At 47.4% G+C, this 22,275-nt stretch overlaps 1 protein-coding gene across 5 annotated transcripts in view; it reads left to right on the plus strand.

Annotated features, from left to right (window-relative positions):
* Positions 1 to 22,275, plus strand: part of NUFIP2 (nuclear FMR1 interacting protein 2) — a 56,329-nt gene that overhangs the window by 4,189 nt on the left and 29,865 nt on the right. For 2 of the 5 annotated variants that reach the window (XM_062622466.1, XM_062622465.1), the window contains exons 1-2: positions 15,801 to 16,087; positions 18,935 to 20,644. In XM_062622466.1, coding sequence (XP_062478450.1) covers positions 15,907 to 16,087; positions 18,935 to 20,644 — 1,891 coding nt within the window. In that variant the 5' untranslated portion in view covers positions 15,801 to 15,906. Of the gene's footprint in view, positions 1 to 15,800; positions 16,088 to 18,934; positions 20,645 to 22,275 lie in introns of those variants that run through there. The other 3 variants (XM_062622468.1, XM_062622467.1, XM_062622464.1) reach the window with 2 other exon arrangements.

Below are 22,275 nucleotides of genomic sequence, written 5' to 3' on the forward strand. Positions count from 1 at the left end.
AAACATGTTGGTCCAAAAGCCATTTTTCCAGGCTGTGACAACTGAGTATAAGGAGGATCTGTTCACCAAAACAGGGCTGAAAAGGGTTTTACTCTGGAGTTGGTTCAAAATGTCTGGACTGTGCAGCAAAGATCAGTATTGTGGAACCCTTGACCTTGAAGAGCAACTGATGGAAAGAAGCAGGACAGGAAAGGCTTGTGTCTTGGCTCTGGCCCTTGGATAGATGGATAAGAAGAGGCCTTTGGCAGAGAAGGGTGAAAGGTGACTAATAATGTGAAACTGGGAGGAAATTCATTATAGTTATGCAATCTCTAGGTGGCTTGCTTTCTCTGAGAGACACCTTTTGTTAGTTGTCTTACTGGCATTTGCTGCTCACACTGTCTTCTGAATAGAAGTCTTAAACAATTACTTCTCTGCTTGACTTAGGAAGCTTGCTATAACTCCCTAACAAGGAAAATACAACAGCACCTCCTTTCTTTGTTCTCCCTCTACAGAACTTTTTCAATTTCCTTTGCCTCTTTCCTTTCTTATTGGTTCTTTTTCTGGCTGTCCAGTAGTTTAGCCAAAATGAAGAAACTTTTTCCATTGTCATGCACTAGGTCCCTGCATCTCACTTGTTCCATGGTTTTGTGTGTCACACTTCCAAACACTTCATGGACAAGATCTACTGAATTTTGCTGTGGTGGTTCAGGATGTTGCTGTTGTCTGGTCTAGTGCTTCTCCAGAGGTTTCTCCCCTGTAGCAAAGCCAGCAGAAGAGAGTTTCCATACCTGACCCTGCCGGTTTATGGTAGATGTCTTAGCTCAGTCCAAGCCTAACAATGCTGTTAGGCCTAACACTGGCCTTTGTGCTAGACTGGCTGGTGCTGAGCCTGACACAGGGATGTAGCCTCTAGAAGAGCAGTTTGCTAGAGGAGATGATTAAAACTGCTGGAGCAAGAGTTGGTGGAACTCTTCTGAGAACCTTTTGATTCCTTATTAGCATGGTGGCTTTTCCAGTGACCTCCAATGAACAGCTCTACTGCTGACCGCATCTGGATCTTGATTTTCCATTTTACAAGTAAAATGACACGGTTTGCATTGTTGGCAGGAGCTGGTTCTTATTATAATCCATAAAGCAGTTGTGAAAATACGGCCTTGATCTTCAGCAGTCACCTGTCTCTGTGCCATTGTGTTCCACTCTTGAATAGACCAGAAGAAGAGTTAGGCTGCATACAGATTAACAAATCTATTGCTAGTATCTCTGGCTACTGCAGCATGACTCACCCATCAGTGCTTGTCAGCGTCTGGTGTGACCTCACTGAAAGCTTCCTCTCCTATGTGAAGGCAGGTTGTAATCCAGTGTGGGAATCCTAAATAGGTGGAAAATGAAGTTCTGAGACTGTGATGATGCATACATCCTCAACATCCCCCTAGAAACCAAATGTGCCCTCACCAGGAATATTCTTACAGATACCTGAACATCTTTTAATAAGTTTTCCTTTCCCATGCTTCTATTAAATAAACACCTGTAACTATTCAAGACAGCCAAGGAAATAAGTGCTCAAGAGAATGGGACAGATTAGGGAGGAGATACTCTGTTCTTTGCAAGGGTGAAAAGGAGCTGATGGTTCCTTTTTATTTATCACACCTTCTAGAGGCTTTTGCTCTTTTTTCCTTATGTCAGTATGTAGGACTTCTGGTAGGCTGGTTGAGGGAGACAGGTGAGAAAACAGCAAGAGGGGCTATAATAAGGGGAGTGGGTGAGTGAATCGGCTTTCTACATGTACTACGTATAAGCTACACATGAAAGTTAACACTTTCATGTGGTAACTTTCATGTGTAACTTATATGTAGTATGAAGATGAAAAAAAAAGTGGGAGGCAACAGGAGTTAGGAATCAGATGGTTCTCTTCAGCTCGTGCCTGCTGAGTAAACATGAAGCTTGTGCTCAGTGCCTCTACCCCCTTCCCATGGGCTGTTACGTACTAGCAGATACTAGCAATGCTGTTCAGCCTAAACTGAGCAAGCTGTTGGCATTTTCATTGCAGAACCCACATCTAGTAACACACACAGAGGGAACTTTTAGCTTCTAAAAACAGAAGACCAGCATTGCCCTACAGGTATCTGCAGCCACTTGAAGCCTGGGCTGAAAGTGAAATCTCTGGCCACTGGTCTGGTTGCTCTGCTTGGGATACATGGATATCTCTTTGAGTTTTCTGTAGATGATTTCTGTGTGTGGCAATGTTTGTGTCAGCCTGGCAGCTTTATCCATAAGCAGCAATGGTTGCTGCCTCTTGGCTTCCCAAACCCACTGTCCTCAGAGCTGCTGCTCCTCTCTGGCTCCAGAGAGCAACCCAGAGCCTGGCACCCTGTGAGAATCTTGCAGAAGATCTCTGCTTCGGTGGATCACTATGCAATCTCCTAATCACTGTGACAACAGCTTCTTACGTAGCACTTACCTAGAAAAGTAAAGAATGTCTGGTATGGCGGGACAGAAAGACACCCTGCTTCTAAAGGTGTGTCGTTGTGGTGACACTGAGGGATTATGCTTGGGGTTTTCTGAAGACTGGGAATATGGATTTTATTTGGGGGTTTTAAGATCCTGTTCTGATCAGATTCATTTCATGTTCTGGTCCGTCATTGGGGAAGGCATAGAAGGTTGTAGAGGTGAGGCATGCATGTGATTTGCAAGGAGGAAATAGTCAACCTTATGCCTTTTAATCCATAATTCCTCACCAGATCTTACCTGCTTTGCTGTTTTGTGATTCTGGGGTGAAGTAAATTGGTGGCTCTGCCCAGTTTCTGGTACAGAGATGTGCACATACACACAGAATACAGCTAGTTCTAGAAATGAATGTGCATCTGGTGTTCTTTGCACAGAGGCCAAGGCCTCCTGAATGATGTTTTGAGACTGAGCAGGCTTTTCCTGGATGATCTGATGGATATGCAGCATGATATGCAAGTGGGCAAGAGATGGAAGCCCCATAGCAGTGCTGTCCATGCTGCATTCAGCTGTGGGTGTGTTGGGTTAAACGATTGATCCGGTATTTGAAATCTTATTGCTTAATTTCTGTCTTGATTTTTAGTATTTTGTCAGACTTTTCTTTCACATGCTAAAGCAGACCTCGGGTTCTAGTAGAATCCTGCTCTTACATCAACCTCAAACCTCATTGCTGCTCCCTGTATTCAGCTGGAAATGGACAGACACCATTTGTGGCGGCCTGAATATCCTGAGTCACTGGTTACCAGCTGGCATGTGTGCCGCAGTTTTCGTTTCTCCCTTTACGACTGCACTCCCTAGAGGAGGCTCGGAACAATTGCAGTTGTCAGCGAACGCACATGATGTGCACTTCCCTAGATCCACACAATTGGTTGGCGACCTCTGACTACGTCTGTGGGGTGAGCTGCCTGTGATTTGTTACTGTACGCCTGGTGTTTCCAACCAGAAAATAGAGCAGGTGTAGGCATATTTAAAAATGCATTTTCTTCATGTTTGCTGGTAAAATCTCTGCATTGTGGAGATGGTGATAGGATGTTTTCGTTAATTGGTGGAGACAAGTAATGATTCCAGTAATGCTCTCACAGTAAGATAAATTGTGTGAAAACAGATGAAATCTAAGTATTTAGAAGGTGATGAAAGGTAGAAGTACTTAACTCCCCACACTGGCAAAGCTTTGCTAACAGGAGCATGGGTTTACCGTGCAGGAGCTGAGAGGTTTTCTGTCCATTCTGTCAGACGTGTTTGTTACCTTGCTTCCCCAGTGTCCCAAAACAAGGCTGCTGAAGCTGGGCAGGGAAGGAATGTAATGTTTCTATGTTGTTTCATCTCACTAAAATGTCTGCACTATGGAATGTTTGCTACTGGGCTTCTCTGGGGAAAGCTGAAACACAGAACACTTCATTGAGCTTTTTGACCCAACAGGTCTTGACACATTGCTGCAGACATGGCTCTGTGTCTGAGCTGGACTGCAGCACTTCCATTCTGTCCTGCTAAAATAACATATTAAACAATACTATTCACTCCATGCCATTTCCACCTATTGACTAAAAAGTTACATTCTTCCTAAGCTGGTTTTAATTTCCATGCCATAAAATATTAGTTAATGGTCAGCTGATTTCACTGGCGTGAGGACTGTGGTATATGTAGCACAGATTAATGCCTGCCTGGGACCAGATGAGATAAAACAGCTCCTTCCACTGAAATACCCAGTGAAATACAGTGATGCTCTGTAAATCAACTTTTGTGTTTGCAACAGGTTGCTAGTGTTTGCCTGGGATGGTCCATCCTGTTATAGCAGGCGCTGGTCCTGCTTGGACGAGATACGTGGGTTGTGCTCACAAAAACAGACGCAAGTTGTGTCAGTGGAGTAAGGAGTGGCTCACCTTAGGAACAGGCTGTAGGTTTTGGTGTGAGATCTCTTAAAAAAAGAACCTTTAGAGAAATGTTTCAGGGGGAAATATGTGAGATAGACCTTGACTTGATGAAATTCTGGTTCCTCTTGCTGCATAAGGGGCTTGTCCCAAACAAGACTGGTGTGCGACTCACTGTCTGAAGTGTCTTGGGAAGATGTGAACTATAGCTGAAGAGAGCAGTATGTCAAAGAGGAAATATTATTAAGAGTAGTCCTAAGAGGAGTTTTCTCAGACTGACAGCTGTTCAAAAACTTGCATACACAGTTACTCCCTTGTTCCTCCTGTATAGATCTGACTCACCCACCCGTGTCCTAAACACACCAGTTGCAGTATTTCCCTTTCTTTCATCTACTTCGTATTTCATATCCTTCAAACTTCTTTTTGTATCTGTGGGCTTAATTCTGTTAAATCCAGTTGCTCTGCCTTCTGCTCTGCCTGTGCTTTGCACCTGCTACACAGCCCCAGCAAACGTGGCAACCAACCCTTGGGCACTCTAGAGAAAACAATTGTCTAGACCAGGCACCTTCTGCCTGATGCCCTGGATGTACCCCAGAGCTCTCCGGCATTAGTCTGTATGCAGAACAACATGTTGCTATGCAAATGGTTCCTTTCCGCTCTTCCTTCTACAGAGTTACATGGCATCCGACTTGTCAGCAGGCACTGGCCTAATGCTTATTGCATAGGAAGATAGATAAAATCTTGTGCTGTGTCTTTGTGGACTCATAATTGTACATTTCCCCTCCTCGGGAGTGAGGGAGCTCACAGAATAAGCAGCACCCTCTGCAGACCTAGAAGCAGTGCAGTCTTAAAGGACAGTAGTGCAAAGGCCCTACAGAGCCTCTGGTATCCAGCAGAATTCAGGAAGATGTGTTGCTCTTTTAAACTGATGAGGAATCAAGTCTTGGTGTAAGAGAGTCCTATGGCACAGGAAGGGCAGAGAAGCCTTGGTGTGAAGTCACAAGCCATTCTCATTCACAGTTAAAGTCCCTGTTCCCAAGGCTGACACGGAGCCTGTCAGCATCCTGCAGCTTCCAGTACAGAGACGTGACCAAAATAGCCCCACAACTTTACAACGTGGCTAAAAATAGCTTACAGGTCAGCTTTTTTTCTTAAAGGTAGTGGTGACATCAATGGGAGAGCACTTTTGCTGCTGTTCAGTGCAGGTAGAACTGAGCAAACAAAGGGGAAACAGCAGCAGTTTAATTATCTGAGCAGCCTTGACGTGAGAGAGGTCTTAAGGGGTGGGGAAGGACTAAGGTGGTACAGCAAGAGATGGACAAAAGCATGAAAGGCCTGGGCAGATCATCTGCCACTGACCAAGTCACTGTGCTTGTACACAGCTTCTCTGTGGGGTTTTATTGCCATTACGTTTAAAAGGCATCAACTGCCTGTTTCGGTCTCATTGTGGCCCATGTCAGGATGTGTCACTGCACTGAGCAGCCACCAGCAGCATATTCCTTGCTCCTCATTTCCAGACAGCGAGCACAGTCCGTGATATCACCTCTGGCCAGCACGGCTATGGCTGTGGCAATGTCAAGGGTGTTTTGCTGTAGCCATTCAACCAGAGCTAATGTTTTACAGCAGTTTGTATGTGGAGAAATCTGGGTGGCCTTCATTCTAGGGGGGTTTCAGTATCTGGTTTTGGGCTCTCTTATGGGGTTGAACTGTCTGTTATTGTAAAGCATAGCAGTTTACCAGAGCTTCTCACCATGACCCTCAGATTTTGAAGTCTCTATTGTGCATCCTAAGTCTGGCCATGGAGATAAATCTCAGCCGAGTTTGGAAGTGAAGTGCCTGATCTGAAACATTATGGGAATCTAATGTAGGTTAGGAGGGGTTTGCCATTCCTGCAGCCGCCTGCGTGCTGAGGTAAGTGCTGCAGCAGGCTGTGCTAGCGAGAATTGCCTTTGCGCTGCAGGTTTCATGCCCACTGATTTTTGTGGTGCTGAAAGAGAGGAAGGAGGTGACAAAATAGTGAAAAATTGAGGCCAGGTCATTGCTGTCAGATGAGGACAGAGTCCTGCAGCCAGTCAGATGTGACAGAACACACTTGCTGATACTGCTACCAGGAAGCTTGAGAGAAATGTGACTGAATGATAGCAGTGCGCATGTGCCTTTGGAGAAAGGAGGCTATCTGTGAGCTCTTGCAGTGCTTTCTCTGCCCAGCAACATCCTTGCTTCTTTTCCTTGCATTCTGCTAAAGCAGCTGTTCTGTATTTACAAACTGATCTATTCTTTGTATAGGGCCATCTTCACACTGAGCCAGCTTCACAGCAGTTAGCTGAGATGAAGGACTGACAGGACCTCAGGTTGGCTTTGAGTAAGCACTATAAATAGGGCAAAAGCACTATAGTTACTGTTCTCTTAAACTAGTGTGAGAGCCTTGTAGGATCAGCCTCAGCCTCCATCTATGCAAAATGGCTCCTGTTACCTTGAAAGGGGGAGATTCAACCAAATGCATCTCTAAATTGTCAAGTATAGAGAGAATTATGTTGCAAGATCAGCTTGCTGAGGATTTCATTTGGTGTACAGCTAAGCTGAAACTCAGTTGCCAATAAAAAGGGAAGCTCTGTATCCCTAGCTGTGTGCTTCTGGTGCATTTTGAAGCTACAGGCCACATTGGCTGTGGACTCTAGTTAGGTTATAGGTAAAATCGACTCAATACTAGTACCATGACCATTTAGCACAGTCATTTCTCAGCACTGCAATACAGCTCTGGCCACAGCCTGCTTCTTCCCCTCAATGAGAGTTGCTCCCTGGTCTGCCCTGCCCAGCTTGCAAATGTAGCTCATCAGCCTCTGCCTCTTTGCAAATGAGCTGTGTAGGTAATGGAAGGAGAAGCAGCAGGCTGAGGCTTAGCAACCTGCCCATCCCAGCCAGCCATAAATGCTTCCTCATAGGCTTTCTGGGGTTATTTGCCATGTGAATTGTGTGGGTATAAAATTCTTCTTTCCCTAAATGCTCTGCCTTTTGCAACAGGAGGCCACTTCCCAGTGGGGAAAATGGGCTGGTAGGCAATCAGCTTGTCCTTTGGATAAAATCCAGAGCTGATTGGTTTGGGTGCAGCAGTGTGCTCACAGAGGCAGAATGCACCCAGACTGGCTCCCATCTAGATAGCGCCCATCTTCCTGCACTGCTCCATGTCCCTGCAGCTCAGCCTGAGCACAGGTTCCTCTCCTCGCCTGTGCTGGCATGCCCACAGCAAACCATAATTTGCACCCAGTCCTCGTGTCTCGATTGGTGGCAAACCCTCTCAAAGCAAACAGTGATTTGCCTGTCTGCACTGACTCAGCTCTGCTGAAGGCAGGAATCGGAGCTAAATCCGGTTCAGTAAAGTCTATAGGTAAAGCATAGCCTTCCATAGCAGATACTGGGGGGGGTTAAAGGAATCTGTGTACATCACAGAAGTGCACTGAAGTGAGCAATGCTGCATTAGGCAGGAGAGAGCCTACCCTGGAGGGCACATCTGTAGCCCTGTAGTTGTAAGCACTGGGGGTTTTCTTCCTCTGCCTGCAATTACTAGCAAGCAACTGGGAATCCAGAGGAATCTGGGCTATCTTTAGGAAGCAAGTACCTACTCTTTGCCTCCTCTGAGGAAACAAGGTCCTTCATTACAGCCTGTCATGACAAGGGGCTCACAGATAAGGAGGAAGGGCAGGAAACCTGCTGAGCTCCGCTTCTTTAGCAACTCTAAATATTTCCCATAGCCTTAGCTCTGTGAGTCAGCATTCCTAGAGCCTGGACTTGTTTACAGCAGCAGTCAGTGAGCTGATACTGGGTAGGTGGGGTGTAGAGGTACATGTGTGTCTAAAATGAGAAACCCTTTGCCCAGGCACAAGCGGGGAAGTTACCAGCTGTCTTTCAAAAATGGGACTAACAGGGAGCAAAGAACAGGGATACCCTGAACAGTAACTGCACTGGAGCTATTTGCAGTGTAAGGAATTTCCTAGTGTGTAAGGAATTTCCTCTAATGTGAGGGGATTAGAACTTCATAAAGCTGTATATATTGTGTTGTCTTAGTTCACTTAATAACAATAAAAAAAGGACTCTGGAAATATTCGGGATTATCAATAGGGTGGGATAAAGGTAACACTTCCCACCTCAGGTGGTTACAGATTCATTTTGCTTTGGCCTGACCAGACTGGCTGCATGGCAGGGAAACTCCCCAAACTGTACAGGTAACAGACCATACACTGAGGTTTCTCTCCAGAGCCCATCCTGCACTGGGATAAGGAACATGAACCATGGGACATCTTCTGTCACCACATGCAAGCTTTTTGTCTGACCCTGGCTGGTCAGCCTGTCTGGCTCGTTGTGACAAAGGGAGGGCACATCAAAACCAGTATGGATTATTTTAGATCTGCAACCTTTATTTTGAAAATTCTGGTTTCCATAGCAATGTAGTGCTGTTCCCTCTCATCCCTCTCCCATTACTCCAATCTTAGCAGCCATTAGATAAATTATCAGCCAGGCAAACCTTAGCTTTTTTTTTTTTTTTTTCTCTTGAGTGATTTTATATGTGTTTGGTTCCTTAATGAATCAGAGCCAGTTAGTCAAGGATTGACTCATATCCTTTCCTGGGGCTGCCATGAGGTCTATTGCAGTGTAAAGATGATAATGAAGAATGAATATTATTAATTGGACTTGGTGTATGAATTGCTGGGCTACTTTCCAGCAGAGCAGGGGGTCTTACATCTAGAATTCTGCTTCGGTTCTAGATGAGTTATGTCTTTAGATTTTACTTATGTTTCTCTACAGTTCAGTAGGAGATAATAATCTTGTTCCATATATGTAGTAAATAAATTCTTTTGTAGGTGTTGCTGTGTACTGCTACTCAGTTGCTCTTCTCCACCCCAGAGGTGACTTGTGGACACAGTTCCCTTCTCATTGTTAACAGAGCCAAGCTCATGGCTCATTAGTTCATTCTTCTCTTTCAATATGTGCAAAAAAAAGAAGCTGTTAAGAAAACACCTTCCACACTTTGTTAAGAAAACAAAGCAAGCTTTTCTTTTTTTTCTGCTGCTGTTTGCTTGTTTCCTGGTGCATCTTGTCTTCCTGGTCAAGGAACTACAAGTCCTGCCAGAAGAGTTATGCAGGCTGGAATGTAAAAACCCCAGAGTTACCCCTGCAGCAATGATGGCATGCAAAAAGCAAAGATGTAGACATGATTTATTCTGATGGTGTAGTTTGCCTTTTAAGGAGATGGTTTAGTGAGTTCTTTTGCCTATATGAACTGTATCCCCACCTGGGGAGCTGTGCCAGAATAGCTGTTCCACAACCCCTTTACTGTGAACAAAAGCCTTTGTCCTGTAATGCCTCCTCATGAGTAGGTAAGCAGTGAAGTAAAGAAACTGCGGGGGAGCACAAGAGCTATGGACCGTATTCCAAGGAAAATGAGATGAGAGCTAGCCTTTTGCCTTCTGCAGTGTTATCACTTAGTAACTAAAATACCTGGATTTTAGAAATTGGAGCCTAGATCCATTAAGTTGAAGATGTAAGAACCCCTCTGTGGAATGCAGATGTTAACAGGCATCTGCTGCATAGTGACCAGTGCTTGCCTTGCCAGTCCTTACTGGTCTCTAGTGCCTTGTGTTTTCTTCCTGCCTAGGCTAGAGCCATCAGCTGTGTGTTTATGTTCAGCTCATGGTTCCTTTGGAGTAGATGGGTTTATTATGAGTAAATTCTGCTCCCCAGTTCTGTTTGAGCTCTCCAGGTACTGGATGCCTCACAGAAATAGCTTCTTAAGTCCTAAGGTAAAAGCTCACTTGTGCCCTGAAGAATAATAGATAATAATCCATTCAAATCTTCTAATTTAGATGTCAAATATTTACTTTTAGCTGAATTATGCCCATTCTTTGAGAATACATACTATTTTGCTCCTCACAATGTTGCATATTGATGAATTCCATGCATTCCATTTAATGCAAAGCATTAAAATGTGGCTGCTTATCCTTTAATTTTCCTTCCCCTCCCTCCCCTTCATGTTCTTATGTTTTGAGATAAGGTGAACATAAGGTGCTATCTCAAGGCTATGCATTCTGTAATACCTTCACTGTGGACATTTTTGATTCACCCCCTCAGAGGTGAATGGTTCCAGTCTTTTTAATCTTCCTCCAGACAAGGGCTCTTCTCAATCCCTAATCTTGTAGTCAAGTATCATTGCCCTGTGTCACCAAATGAAACAACTTTAGTAATAACTCAAATAAGACCCTTCCAAAGGCAGTGTTCTTCTAGTGCTGTGCATTGTTAGGTTGGAGACTCCAAGCCCAAACACATATTGAACTCCCTGTGTGTCAGGTGCAGACATACCCAATGCTTATGTTAAAAATAATGACTAAAAAAGAAAACCCAACCCTGTTTCAAACTAATAACAGCTTGGTATCCAAATGGAATGAGAATGAAATGTGACCAGCGACCTTGTGACTCCTGTGTTGTATAACAAGATAAAAAGTACTTGGGATTTGTGGATTGAGCCTTTTCTCATTTATCTTCCAGAGGTCAAAGTCTACTGTGCGCAGTGACTGCTACAACCCCCCCTGTAAGTCAGGCAGGGCTGCCTGTGTGTCAGGCCCTAAAAGCAGGGCAGTTCTTGCAAGAACACCTTGGAAGGTGTTTGTGTGGATTTCTCTGTGGTCCCTATGGTGATCTAATGAAGCAGGAGGAGATCCAGAACTGTCTGAAAGCCCAGAGTTAGGATTGTTTGAAATCCCAGACTAGTAACAAGAAACTTGGCTGAGGCTAACCTGCTGCCTGCCTCCAGTGCTGCTTCTTATACGTATCCAAGAAGCTGCCTCCAGTTTATGGTTGCACTCTAGTAAACAATTTTTCATGCAAATATGGGCAGCAAATGTTACTCCTGCCTGAGTGGACCCTTCAATGTGTTTACAACAGCGATGTTCCTCAGATCTAGTCCTATTAAACAATAGATGTAGCCACCAGAAAGAGGTCCCACTGCTTACAGCTGTTCTGTTACAGCTCACTCAAAACACTTTGAAGGGTGATCACGTCATCCCTCTTTGAGCATTTGAGGGGACTGACTCACAAGTATGAGCAAAATAACATTAGATGGTTTAAGTGGCTGCAGCCCCAGCTGTGTCCCTACTGCCCAATTCCCAGAAGGGCTCATCGCTCAGCTGCAGAAGGCAACTCCTGAGCTGCTGTCATGACAGCCTATTCTTAAGGGTGTTAATACTTGTCTGGCTCCTCAGGAAGCTTAACCAGCATAAAAATGTACACTTTTTCATCTGAAGAACTGCCTTTTAGTTTAATTTCTCAAACGGGTTCAGAGAAGCACCAGTGCTGCTGTGAGGGCAGGGCAGAGGCAGGCACAGGCAGAGATGACCTTCCCTTTCAGAAGCAGCTAGCCATTACGTCAGTTTTGCTGCCTCACAAAACTATGCCCTATGGTTATTTCTGGTGCTGGGCTGCCTTAATTTTCTGGAGAGTGACTGAAGGATTAACATAGTGTGCTTATGGCATTTGGAAGTTAAGTTTCGGGAGGAAAAAACGTCTTAATTGAGCATGTGCTATTAGGTAGCAATGCTTGAGTTGTCAGGAGTGGGAAAGGTAAGTGTACGGTACCCATTCCTACAATTCAGTTAGGGGGTTAAATCCTTTTTTTTTCTTTTGCTGCTTTTTAAGACCTCTAACCCAAAATCTATTATCCGTCTCTAGAGAAAGGAGTCTTTCAAGAGACCAGCTTTGAACCTATAAATAATGTACACAGTGAGTACAAAAATAGAGTCAAGGAGAGGCTCCACCTTACCTGAAGGTAACTGCAAAGGCCAGTTGTGAGCTGCACCCTGGTCAAACAGGAGGCTGCAGGGAGCACTAGCACCCTGTCATCCATCTTGACTAAACTGCTTCTGAGATTTACATCTTCCTCCAACATCTGAATAGCAGCTGCTAAATCATGACTGCATTGCACTGAAATACATTAGATTTCAGGGGCTTAATGTATCAAGGTCTTGAATAATATTGCTATAAACATACTTGGAACTAAGCATCTGCTTGAGTGCGTTACTAGGTTGGATGTGTTGGGGTACAGAGCCTGAACCTTGCTATAAATGAAAACCCCGTGACAAAAAAAATGTAAATAAATGCCACACTTTGTCTGAGAGCCCTTCCCAGTATCTATAAATATGGTAATTTGGATGTTTCCCACTTCTGAGTTTTAAATAGGAGACAGACAAAAGAAATACAAAGGCAGCATTTTTCTTTTCATGGATTAATTTTATAACTTCAGTTTGAACTTACCTGAACACACGTAATGGAAATGAAATGTAATGTCTTAAAAGAGGATTGCCCGTGAAAGGAAATTATTTGTTCTTAGAAAATCACTAGATTAGCTTCTCAGTTTAACTGCATTTTCATGTGAACTCAAAGCTCATCTCAGGTCAGGCTCTCCAGGAAAACTTTCTCATGGTTTCTGTAGCAGTTGATTCATTCTTTGCTGCCTTCATTTTGCAGCTTTAAGTGGCAGGTTCTCTGAAAAGCCATTTACTTCAAAGCTTTATAAACTAAGGCTTTGAATAAATGACTGAATTATGCTGGCTGTGCCCAACTTTGTGCCTGGATGTGGGAATACTTAGCACTGGGTGTGGAATTCTAAGGAAAATTACCTCTTCCTTTTGCTTGAGACCCTGCTGACTTGCAAACACAGAGAGCAGCAAGAAGGAAAACTGTGGATGAGGAGGCATAGAAATCTCTGGTATCCCTTCTCCACTGAGAACACATCCTGAACAACTACTGAATATTAATACGCAGTGGAACTAGGGTGATGTTGTATCAACGATGGGAGCTGAGCTTCAAAAGACTACATGTCCCAGCAGGCCATGTAGGAGACACTAGCCCACGGCGCAGCATTGCATGCTGGAACTTGTAGCACCCTTCAAATGCCTCCCTGCGCTAGGCATGGCAGTGTTTCCCCCTCTTGTAGCCATGTGAGCCGTGTCATGGTGCCTTGCGCTGTGTGCCTGGTCTGTTACTGGAGGACATGCATTAGTTTGGATTTAAAAATGTGTTTTTCAAGCTTTAGATAATGCTGTCATGACACCTGTAAGTGACAGAATAGAATCCCAGACTGGTTTGGGTTGAAGGGAGCTTAAAGCTTATCCAGGTCCAACCCCTGCCACAGGCAGGGACCCCTTCCACTAAAGCAGCTTGTTCCAAGCCCCTGTGTCCAACCTGGCCTTGAACACTGCCAGGGATGGGGCAGCCACAGCTTCTCTGGGCACCCTGTGCCAGCGCCTCAGCACCCTCACAGGGAAGAGCTTCTGCCTAAGAGCTCATCTCAGTCTCCCCTCTGGCAGGTTAAAGCCATTCTCCCTTGTCCTGTCCCTACATCCCTTGTCCAAAGCCCCTCTCCAGGTTTCTTGTAGCCCCTTTAGGCACTGGAGCTGCTCTCAGGTCTCCCCTTCAGGAGCCTTCTCTTCTCCAGGCTGAACCAGCTCTCTCAGCCTGGCTCCAGAGCAGAGCTGCTCCAGCCCTTGCAGCATCTCCTCTGGACTCTGTACTTAGAATACTTAAACTTCTCCTGTACCTATGTGTACAGAGCTGATCTGTCCACCATCACTGTTTGCTTTCTCCTGAATCTTTTGAAGTTTGTGTCTTCAAGCCAGTTCCTTATATTAAAAATAAATTCTTCCAAGCCACCAATAAAATGTCAAGCGTGATTAAAGCCTGACTCCTCATTTTAAGACTTGTCTCCTAAGCAGCATGAGGTCACTCTGAGTCAGCCTTTGAAAGGACCGTTATTCCTGAGAGCAGGGGTAAGGCCCTAAATTCAGAGGTGTGTGCTTAAATGGTTTCACAGTGTTTTGAATCACTTTTCTTTATGCTGAACATGAATGTTAACTGTGGGGCTGGCTTGGTAAGGATTGCAGACACCTCAAACCTTGAAAAAATCCTCTATATTAATGTAGAAGTTGGTATTTCTGGTAGGAAAGGTTTTACCTCCTGGGTATAAAAGAGGGTGGAATGGGGAGCTGTGCTTGAGGCACAGACTTTCAACTATGTTCTGGCGAAATGAAACTGGGAACTGCAAAATCTCTGGGCAAGGACTGTCCTTTGTACAGAGCTGAGGCCTCATAGAGCTTTCTGCACACAGGAACTTTGTTTACTATATATTAATACGTAAAATATACAGCAGGATGTTAAAGCTGCAAGTGCAAGCCCTGAGATGTGAGGAAATACTATTTTTGTCTCTGCAGCCTTTTTTATTTTGTGCATATTAATTATAAGCGTCTTTAATTCCATGATCCCGTTTTGTCACTCATGCTTCCTGTTTGTTGTGGTTCATGCTCTGAGTATCTGCAGGTAATAAACCACACTGGAGTACTGAATAACTCAGAGCAGGACTCTGTGCCTGAATCCAGCCTGTGTCAATCCCTGGTCTCCCCATCCCTCTTGCTGCCCTTTTCCTACCCTCCTAACTCTTGCCTCAATTCTTGCTGCTGTGTCCAAATGAAACCCCTTGCTGTCCATGGAGAATGCCTGTGTCTGCGAGGGAGTGGGGAAAGGCAGGTGGAGGGGAAAGTCTTGCTGGCCTTTTCCTCCTGCGAAGGAACATGCTCAGAGCAGAGGCAGGATTCGAGGTCGCTTGGCTGCAGACCCCCCACAAGACACGCTCCAGTGGGCATTAGCAGAGGTTTGCAGTGGTGAGAATCTGGGGCAAACTCTGACAAGCTCCAAGTTGTTTCCCCCTTTCCCTCCCCGGCTTTCCAACACCACCACTGGCATTTTGTTAAGCATCACTCCTGATCTCCAGCGCTTTTCTCGGGAGCAGCAGTGGGGTGTGTGGAGGTGCCTGGCCCTCACTAGAGCCGTGCTGGGCTCCGTCCCGGCCGCTCTGCGGGCGGAGCCCCGGAGCAGAGCGGGGACCCGGTGGCGCTCCCAGCGCGCTGCTGCTCCCGCGTTCTCCGTGACTGCGGCTTTAACGCGGTGCTCCCGCTGACCGCCTCCCCTCCGGCGCAGCCCTGCGGACGCGGTTGCACTACCCCGGCCTGCTGCAGCCCCTGCTCGGCATTACCCGCTGCTTTACGGGCTCTGCTGCACCCCGAGCCGCCCCCCTCCCGCGGGGGGCGAGGCTGCGGAGCCAGGCTGTGCGTGCACCGCCCCGGTTCCGCGGGGGTGCCGCTCGCCAGGCTCCGAGGCCTGACTCAGCGGTGAAGGCAGCGGAAGGTGGCTGTGCTCCGGCACGGCCGCGCTTGCACGGGAGAGAGGGGTGAAGCGCACCCGGCCCCTGGCCTCACCTGGCGAGGGGGTGGCCGGCGGGGCCGTGCCGCGGTGGCCGGGCCGGCTTCCATATCCTCTCCTCTCCCCGCCTCGCCTCGCCTCTCCTCTCCGGCCGCCGGGCCGGGCCGGGCCGGGGCGGGGCGAGGGGCGGGCGCGGCGGCGCGGCTCGCTGATTGCAGGGCGGGCGCTGCCAGTCCGCCGCGTCCCAGCGCCGGAGCCGCACGGCCCAGCAGCGAGCGCCCAGCCCGGCCTGGCCCGGCCCCGCCAGCCGCCCCCCATGGAGGAGCAGCCCCACCACCATCATCACCACCATTACTACTACTGCGGCCACCACCACCACCACCCGCAGAGCGCCTACCTGCCGCCGCCCGACGGCCGAGCCCAGCCCAAGCCGCCGCTCCGACACGAGCACAAGCACGGCGGCCCGCAGCACCAAGAGGCGGCCAAGCGGAGAACAGGTCCGGGGCAGGGCGGCGGGACGGGGCCTGTGACCTTCGCGGGGCGGCGGCGGCGGGGCCTTCCTCCTCCTCCTCCTCCTCCTCCGCCGCCTCCTCCCCCGGCCCGGCTGGAAGCTTCTCCGCCGCGCTGGGGCAGCTTCCTGTCCGCCATGTTGGGGCCGGCGCGGCAGCGGGAGCCGCGGGGCCCGCCGGGCACGTGGGGCCGGGCCGCGCCGCACCGGGAGCGCTGCCCATGGCCGGGCCGGGTTGGGCCGGGGGGCGAGGAGGCCCCGGGGAGAACCGATCAGTGACTCGGAGGAGGCGGAGGGGCCTGCACCGGGGCGGGGGGGGGGGGGGTGCCTCTGGGGCCGCTTCCTCCTCGGGGTTCGGGCCGAGCCGGGAGCGAGGCTGCGCGGAGCCCGTGAATGGCACTGGGGAGAGGGGGGAAGCTACTCCCGAGCCCCCACCTCACCCTGGGGCGCTGCCCGGCTGCTGCGTCCTGAGAAATAATCCCATTTTTTGGGGGGGGGGGGGGTTCAAAGCAAGTGTGTGATTGCGGCAGCACCCAAAATGCCGTACAGAGCTCTGAATTCTGTGGTTTTCCTTGAGGTTCTCATTTACATAACGAGGGAAGGGCCCTGGCCGGCATCGGGAGCGGGGCTGGCGGCGCCGGAGCCACGCACGCAGCCTCGGGAGCGGGGGTAGGGAGGGAGCGGCCCCGGCCCCGGCCAGCGCTAAAATAAGTTGCCGAGCAAAAAATAAGTTGAGGAGTCATTTGGCTGTTTGCAGTGTGCCCGGGGTGCCGAGGCGCGCTCGCTCTGACACCCCTCCCTTCCCAGCTGTGAAACCGTGCCAGAGCCTCCTCACCTGCGCGTTCCGACATGGCTTTTCTTTAGCTTTCCTCCTCTGTTTGCTCGCTGCCCCTCTGTGCCTAGGCCAGAGCCAGCTCTGCCCAACGTTGGTTGGGAGAAAGCTCTGGGCAGCTGAGTTGTGAATACTTGAGAATTGGAGCTAGAAACTGCTGACACACTGACTTACTGAGATGGATTTTGTTCTTCATTTCATTCTTTCGCTCCTCATCTGCAGTGGTCTTATGACCGTTCTTATTGTTTTGTTGCATTAGCAAGTGGTGTCAGAAGTCTTGAGTCATACAAGGTCAGCTGTAACACGTTGCTCTTGGGAAAAGGCTTCCTCTCAAATACTTGATTTTGTTTAGTCCTTGACTTAATCCCATCCCATCAGTGGTCTCCAGGATGAAGGAATCATGGTTAATGTTCTTAACAGCCCATTGGGAAGTTATAGTGGAAGTTGTGGTGGTTACAGATACTTGCACGTAGTAAAATCCTTTTTGATCCCTCTCAGCAAACACAATTGTGGAATTTCTGTGAAGATTCCTACAAGGATTCTTCTGTTCCCGACTTACCCAGAACTTGAGCAGTTACATCTGCCAGACATCTGAGGCTCCAGGATGTGAGGATAACATTGATTTCTGGTATAGCAGTTAATTTCAACAACATTGGCAACAACAAAAACATTCTTTTTCAAGCTGGAATTCTGCCTGCTCTCATTCTTGGGGGACTGACTTGGTGCCACCGTGGCTGCAGATGAAGCCTTAGGTGGGTCAGTTGTTGCAGATGTCAGGCTTTCCACCCTCGGGAAGGAGGATGGATGAGTCAGAGGAGGAGCAAGGATATCGCTCTTCCTGGAGGAGCGGGTCCCTCTGCTCCGTGCGCAGCTGGAGTGTGTTTGTTGAGCTGGGTACAGAGTCCTCTTCTCATCTCTTGGTGGGGTTTCAAGGCTTCTCTTGGGCCATTGTAGCCAAAGTCCTTGAAAGTGAAAGGTCTCTGGCCAGAGGTTTTGCAAAGAAAACGAAACAGGGAGGAAGTTGAGGTGGTTCTGGGCTGTTCTGAGCTTCCAGCTCCTTGAATTGCACATTCCAGATTCACTTCAGAACCGTAAGGCCTAGAAATGAACTGCAGAAGGAGGAAGGAAAGCTGAGTGTACAGCATGATCTCATGCTTTGTTGAGGTGGATCCCTCGGCAAGTGCTTATTCCTTGGGTCTCAAGCTAGGAGCGGGTCTCCCAAGGACAAGTTTCTTGGTGGGCAGGAGCCCAATCGCTGGTAGTGGTGAAAGCTGATGCAGGGATGTGGTTCTTCCTGCTTTTATCACCTTCTCAATGTTAAAGAGCACATGTAGGGAGGTGTTGGTTGCTGTCTTGAAGTGAGGGGATGCTGGCTCCCTTTCTTCCCTCCTCCTCCTTCCAACTGGACTTGCACATGTCCTCTTGGAAAGCTGCTTTTTTAGGTTTTCATAGGGATTCTTTTCCCCCTTTACTGGAGATGGCACTTGGGAGAGGAGGGTGGGAAGGAGGGCTGCTGGTGTTGCAGGCCTGGCAGCTGATGGAGATGATGGGAGTTGGCTCTGGTTCACTGTACGGATTCTGAACCTTAACAAATCTCATAGCAAAGGCAGCAGATCCCTCTGTCTTGAAGCATCCTGGGAATTACTTTTTTTCCTCTGCATGACCTGGAAACAGTAGCTGATGAAATAGCTCTCTAGCTTGCCAGTGGCCTTCAGTGCATTTTCCTTATCTAGTATCTGAATAGTCTTTCCCTGTATTTTGTCATCCATAGGTCACCATGTTGTATGTATGAGTCAGTGGCTGCTGATACTTTCTGCTTAACCCTTTGTGCTGTGGTTTCCAGCAAATAAGCTTTTGCTTTTGTACATGGGAGACTTTTCCTATTTTAAAATGTCTGCTTGAGGAAACTGGATATGTTTGGGGCTGATTACAGCTTTCTGCCATCAGAAGTTTAATGTTTCACATTCTAATTCTTGCCTTTTGTTGTTTTTGGCTTCCTTCTAGGCTATGGAGAGCTAAATGGTAATGCAGGAGAAAGAGAAGTGTCATTAAAGGGCCTGTGCTCTGATGAAACCACCACCCCAGGATCCAGGGTACCCAATGGCAGCCAGCAGCTCGTAGACACTAACGTGCCCCCAAAGCAGACTGTGAAGGCCAGCGCTTTGGGGAAAGCTGGAATCAAACCCAAAAACTTCATTCAGAAAAATAGCATGGACAAAAAGAATGAGAAATCCTACGAGAACAAACTTAGAGAAAGCCAATCCTCAGACAAGCCAGAGGGAATGTCTATTCCAAACGGTGTGGTAACCAATAACTCCAGCTATATCACCAATGGCTACATAGGGAAAGGGGCCGATAACGATGGAAGTGGCTCCGAGAGTGGATATACTACACCTAAGAAGCGGAAAGGCAGGCGCAACAGTGCCAAGGGTTGTGAGAACTTGAATCTAGTTCAGGACAAAATAATGCAACAGGAGGTCAGTGCCCCAACCTTAAAACAGGAACTTGAGAGTTTCAAGCCTGATTATAGTGAGCAAAAGGGGAACCGAATTGAAAATACTAAGCCAGTTTGGAAATACGAGGCTGGAGCTGGTGGAGCAGGACGGGGAAAGCCTGGGCTTGGGGATGTACAGCGAAAAAACTCAGATGCCAAACCTGGGATTAGCAGCAAGAAGTTTGATGACCGGCCCAAAGGGAAGCACGCGTCATCAGCTGCATCTAAAGAGGACTCATGGACCTTATTTAAACCACCCCCAGTTTTTCCAGTGGACAATAGCAGTGCTAAAATCGTACCCAAAATAAGTTATGCAAGTAAAGTTAAAGAGAACCTCAACAAAGCAGCTCAAACCCCATCCACATCATCTTCTTCATCTTCATCATCTGCCGGGGAAGCTCAGGCCCAAACATCCAGTCGACTGTCCCAGGTCCCCATGTCTGCTATGAAATCTGTTACTTCTGCTAGTTTCTCTAATGGGCCCATCCTGGCAGGGACAGATGGAAGTGTGTATTCCCCAGGGACCCAGCCACTGCTCTCATCTGCTGCTAGTACTGTACCATCCACCTCCTCTGAGTCAGGACCCCAGGACATGAGTACACCTTCAGCAGCTCTCGAACAAAAGAAATCTAGCCTTTTTATCTACCCTTCAAATATGCAAACTGTGCTTCTGGGTACAACCCAAGTCAGTTTCCCATCGCAGACCAATCAGCAGAACCTGGGGGATATCTTCCAGAATCAGTGGGGTTTGTCTTTCATCAACGAGCCCAGCGCTGGACCCGAAACCGGGGTGGGGAAATCTGCGGATAATCAGTTAATGGAAGTGACATTTCAAGGGGAATATCCTGCCACTTTGGTTTCACAGTGTGCTGAAATCATTCCCTCAGGAACTGAACAACCTGTGTTTCCTAAGGCTTATGAGCTGGATAAACGGACTAGCCCTCAAATTCTTAGTGCTATTCTTAAGCCTGGGACTGCTGTTGAGGGTGGTGTCTTAGCTTTGGAGTCGCATCACACAGGTGACCTACAAAAGGCAGACACCGGTAGCCAAGGTGCTTTAGTGTTTCTTTCAAAAGACTATGAAGTAGAGAATCCTCTGGCCTCTCCCACGAACAATTTGCTAGCCTCCGCCAAAGAACAGAGGTACCAGAGAGGCCTAGAAAGGAAAGATAGCTGGGGTTCTTTTGACCTGAGGGCTGCTATTATGTATCACACTAAAGGTAATGGCTTCACTAATGCCTAAGGGCGTTTTCTCTTTTATGTTATTATTTTAAATGCAATATTCTAACGTGATCTATTCTTTACAGCAGTTGATTGCTTTAAAAATGAGCTTTTTGCTTGTACATCTCTAACAGTGGTAGTGTTTTGGGGAAGTTATTCAAACAGTTGTTTAGTTCATGTTCAGAGGTACTTGTTTCCCTGTTCTGTGGACAAGGGTAAGTGATGATACAGCAAGTGTGGTTCATGTTTTAATTCCCCTGGAAGAAGCAAGTCCTCCTCGAGCTTCCAGCATTGGAAGGAGTTAAATGTGTAGGTTTGCCAGTTCTGTTCCAGCTTTACCAGGTGATATTCTGTCTCTGGAAAGGCTTCATAGTCTGTACTCACACCTCTACCACCAAAGTGTTGCAGCTTCTCCCCTGGGCAGATCAGGCCATGAAATCACAGCTTTGAAGGAAGACAAATTATTCCTACAGCTTTTCATGGTGTGATTTATTTTAATTTCCTGAGCACCCCCCCCCCCCCCCCCCCCTTTTCTCCTGCCCTTCTGGAATATTGGAGCAACAGCAAGACAAATCTTTGCTTATCAGCTCTTCTGGAAGGTACAGATTGAATTCTCTCATTGTCTTTGTAAACCAAATCTTCCAGATGATTTTACTGCTTTCATGAAGTCCTTTGTAGTCCAGCTCCTTTTTTTTTTTTTTTTTTAAATTTCCCTGGTTTTTGGTTTGTTTTTTTTTTTTTTTTGTTGAGCCTGAAATGACTCAAACATGATAGAGATGCCTTGAACTGGGAATGAGGAGAAGGAAGCCTGTGGCTGGCTTGTGTTCGGTTTCAGCCTCAGCCCCAGCAGCAGTGAGGTCTTGTGGCAGTTCTTGGCTTTTGGTTTTGGCTCCGTGTTAACAGGAGCCTGGTTGTGAGTTCCCTTTTGGCACAGTCGCGACAACACAGGGGCAGTTCCTACTTCTCATTCACCCTCTTCCCACTCCCTGCATCCATCCCCTTACCCTGAAGGGAAAAAGGTGATCACCCGTTTCTTGTTTACTGTTCCACATACATACGTGGGTAATGTCTTGCTTCCCTCTGCAGAGGTGTTTGTATTTGCTTGGCGTTGGCAGATTTGCTGTGTTTTGGCCTACTGCTAAGTTCTTAAATTACCTGTTTACAAACCCTTTGTGTAGCAGACAGACACTCAGATGCCTTCCTTTAGTAACAGCAAGCCCAGTCACTTTAAAATAATAACTCCAAATGTGTTTTTTCTGGGTCTCACTCATGATCTAGCATTCTTGAGAACAGCATTCATCAATTGATTTTTATCTGGGTCCTTTACCTTGTGCTCAGTCTGTTCCAGTATTAAAGCAAGCTTTCTGTTCTCATTTCTTGTGACTGCCTGCAGCCTAAATCCCAGTTTTCCATCAGAAAATGGGGGTACCGGGAAGCATAGCATAGTCCTAGGCAAGCCTCTTCTTGAGTTTGCAAATTTTCCCAACCTTTAAGTTCGTTTCTCCTTGGTTTTGTCAGCCTTTTGTTAGCTTTCTTGTAGGAAAGCAGCTCTGTACAGCTGCAGAGACTCATCAGCTCTCCCTTTCTCACTAGCAGTGTGAAAGACAGACCCCAGTAAAACAATGGTAAC

This window comes from Pezoporus occidentalis, unplaced genomic scaffold (genome assembly GCF_034315485.1).
Source record: "Pezoporus occidentalis ecotype Australia unplaced genomic scaffold, CSIRO_AGI_Poc_V1 ctg241, whole genome shotgun sequence".
NCBI lineage: Eukaryota > Metazoa > Chordata > Aves > Psittaciformes > Psittacidae > Pezoporus > Pezoporus occidentalis.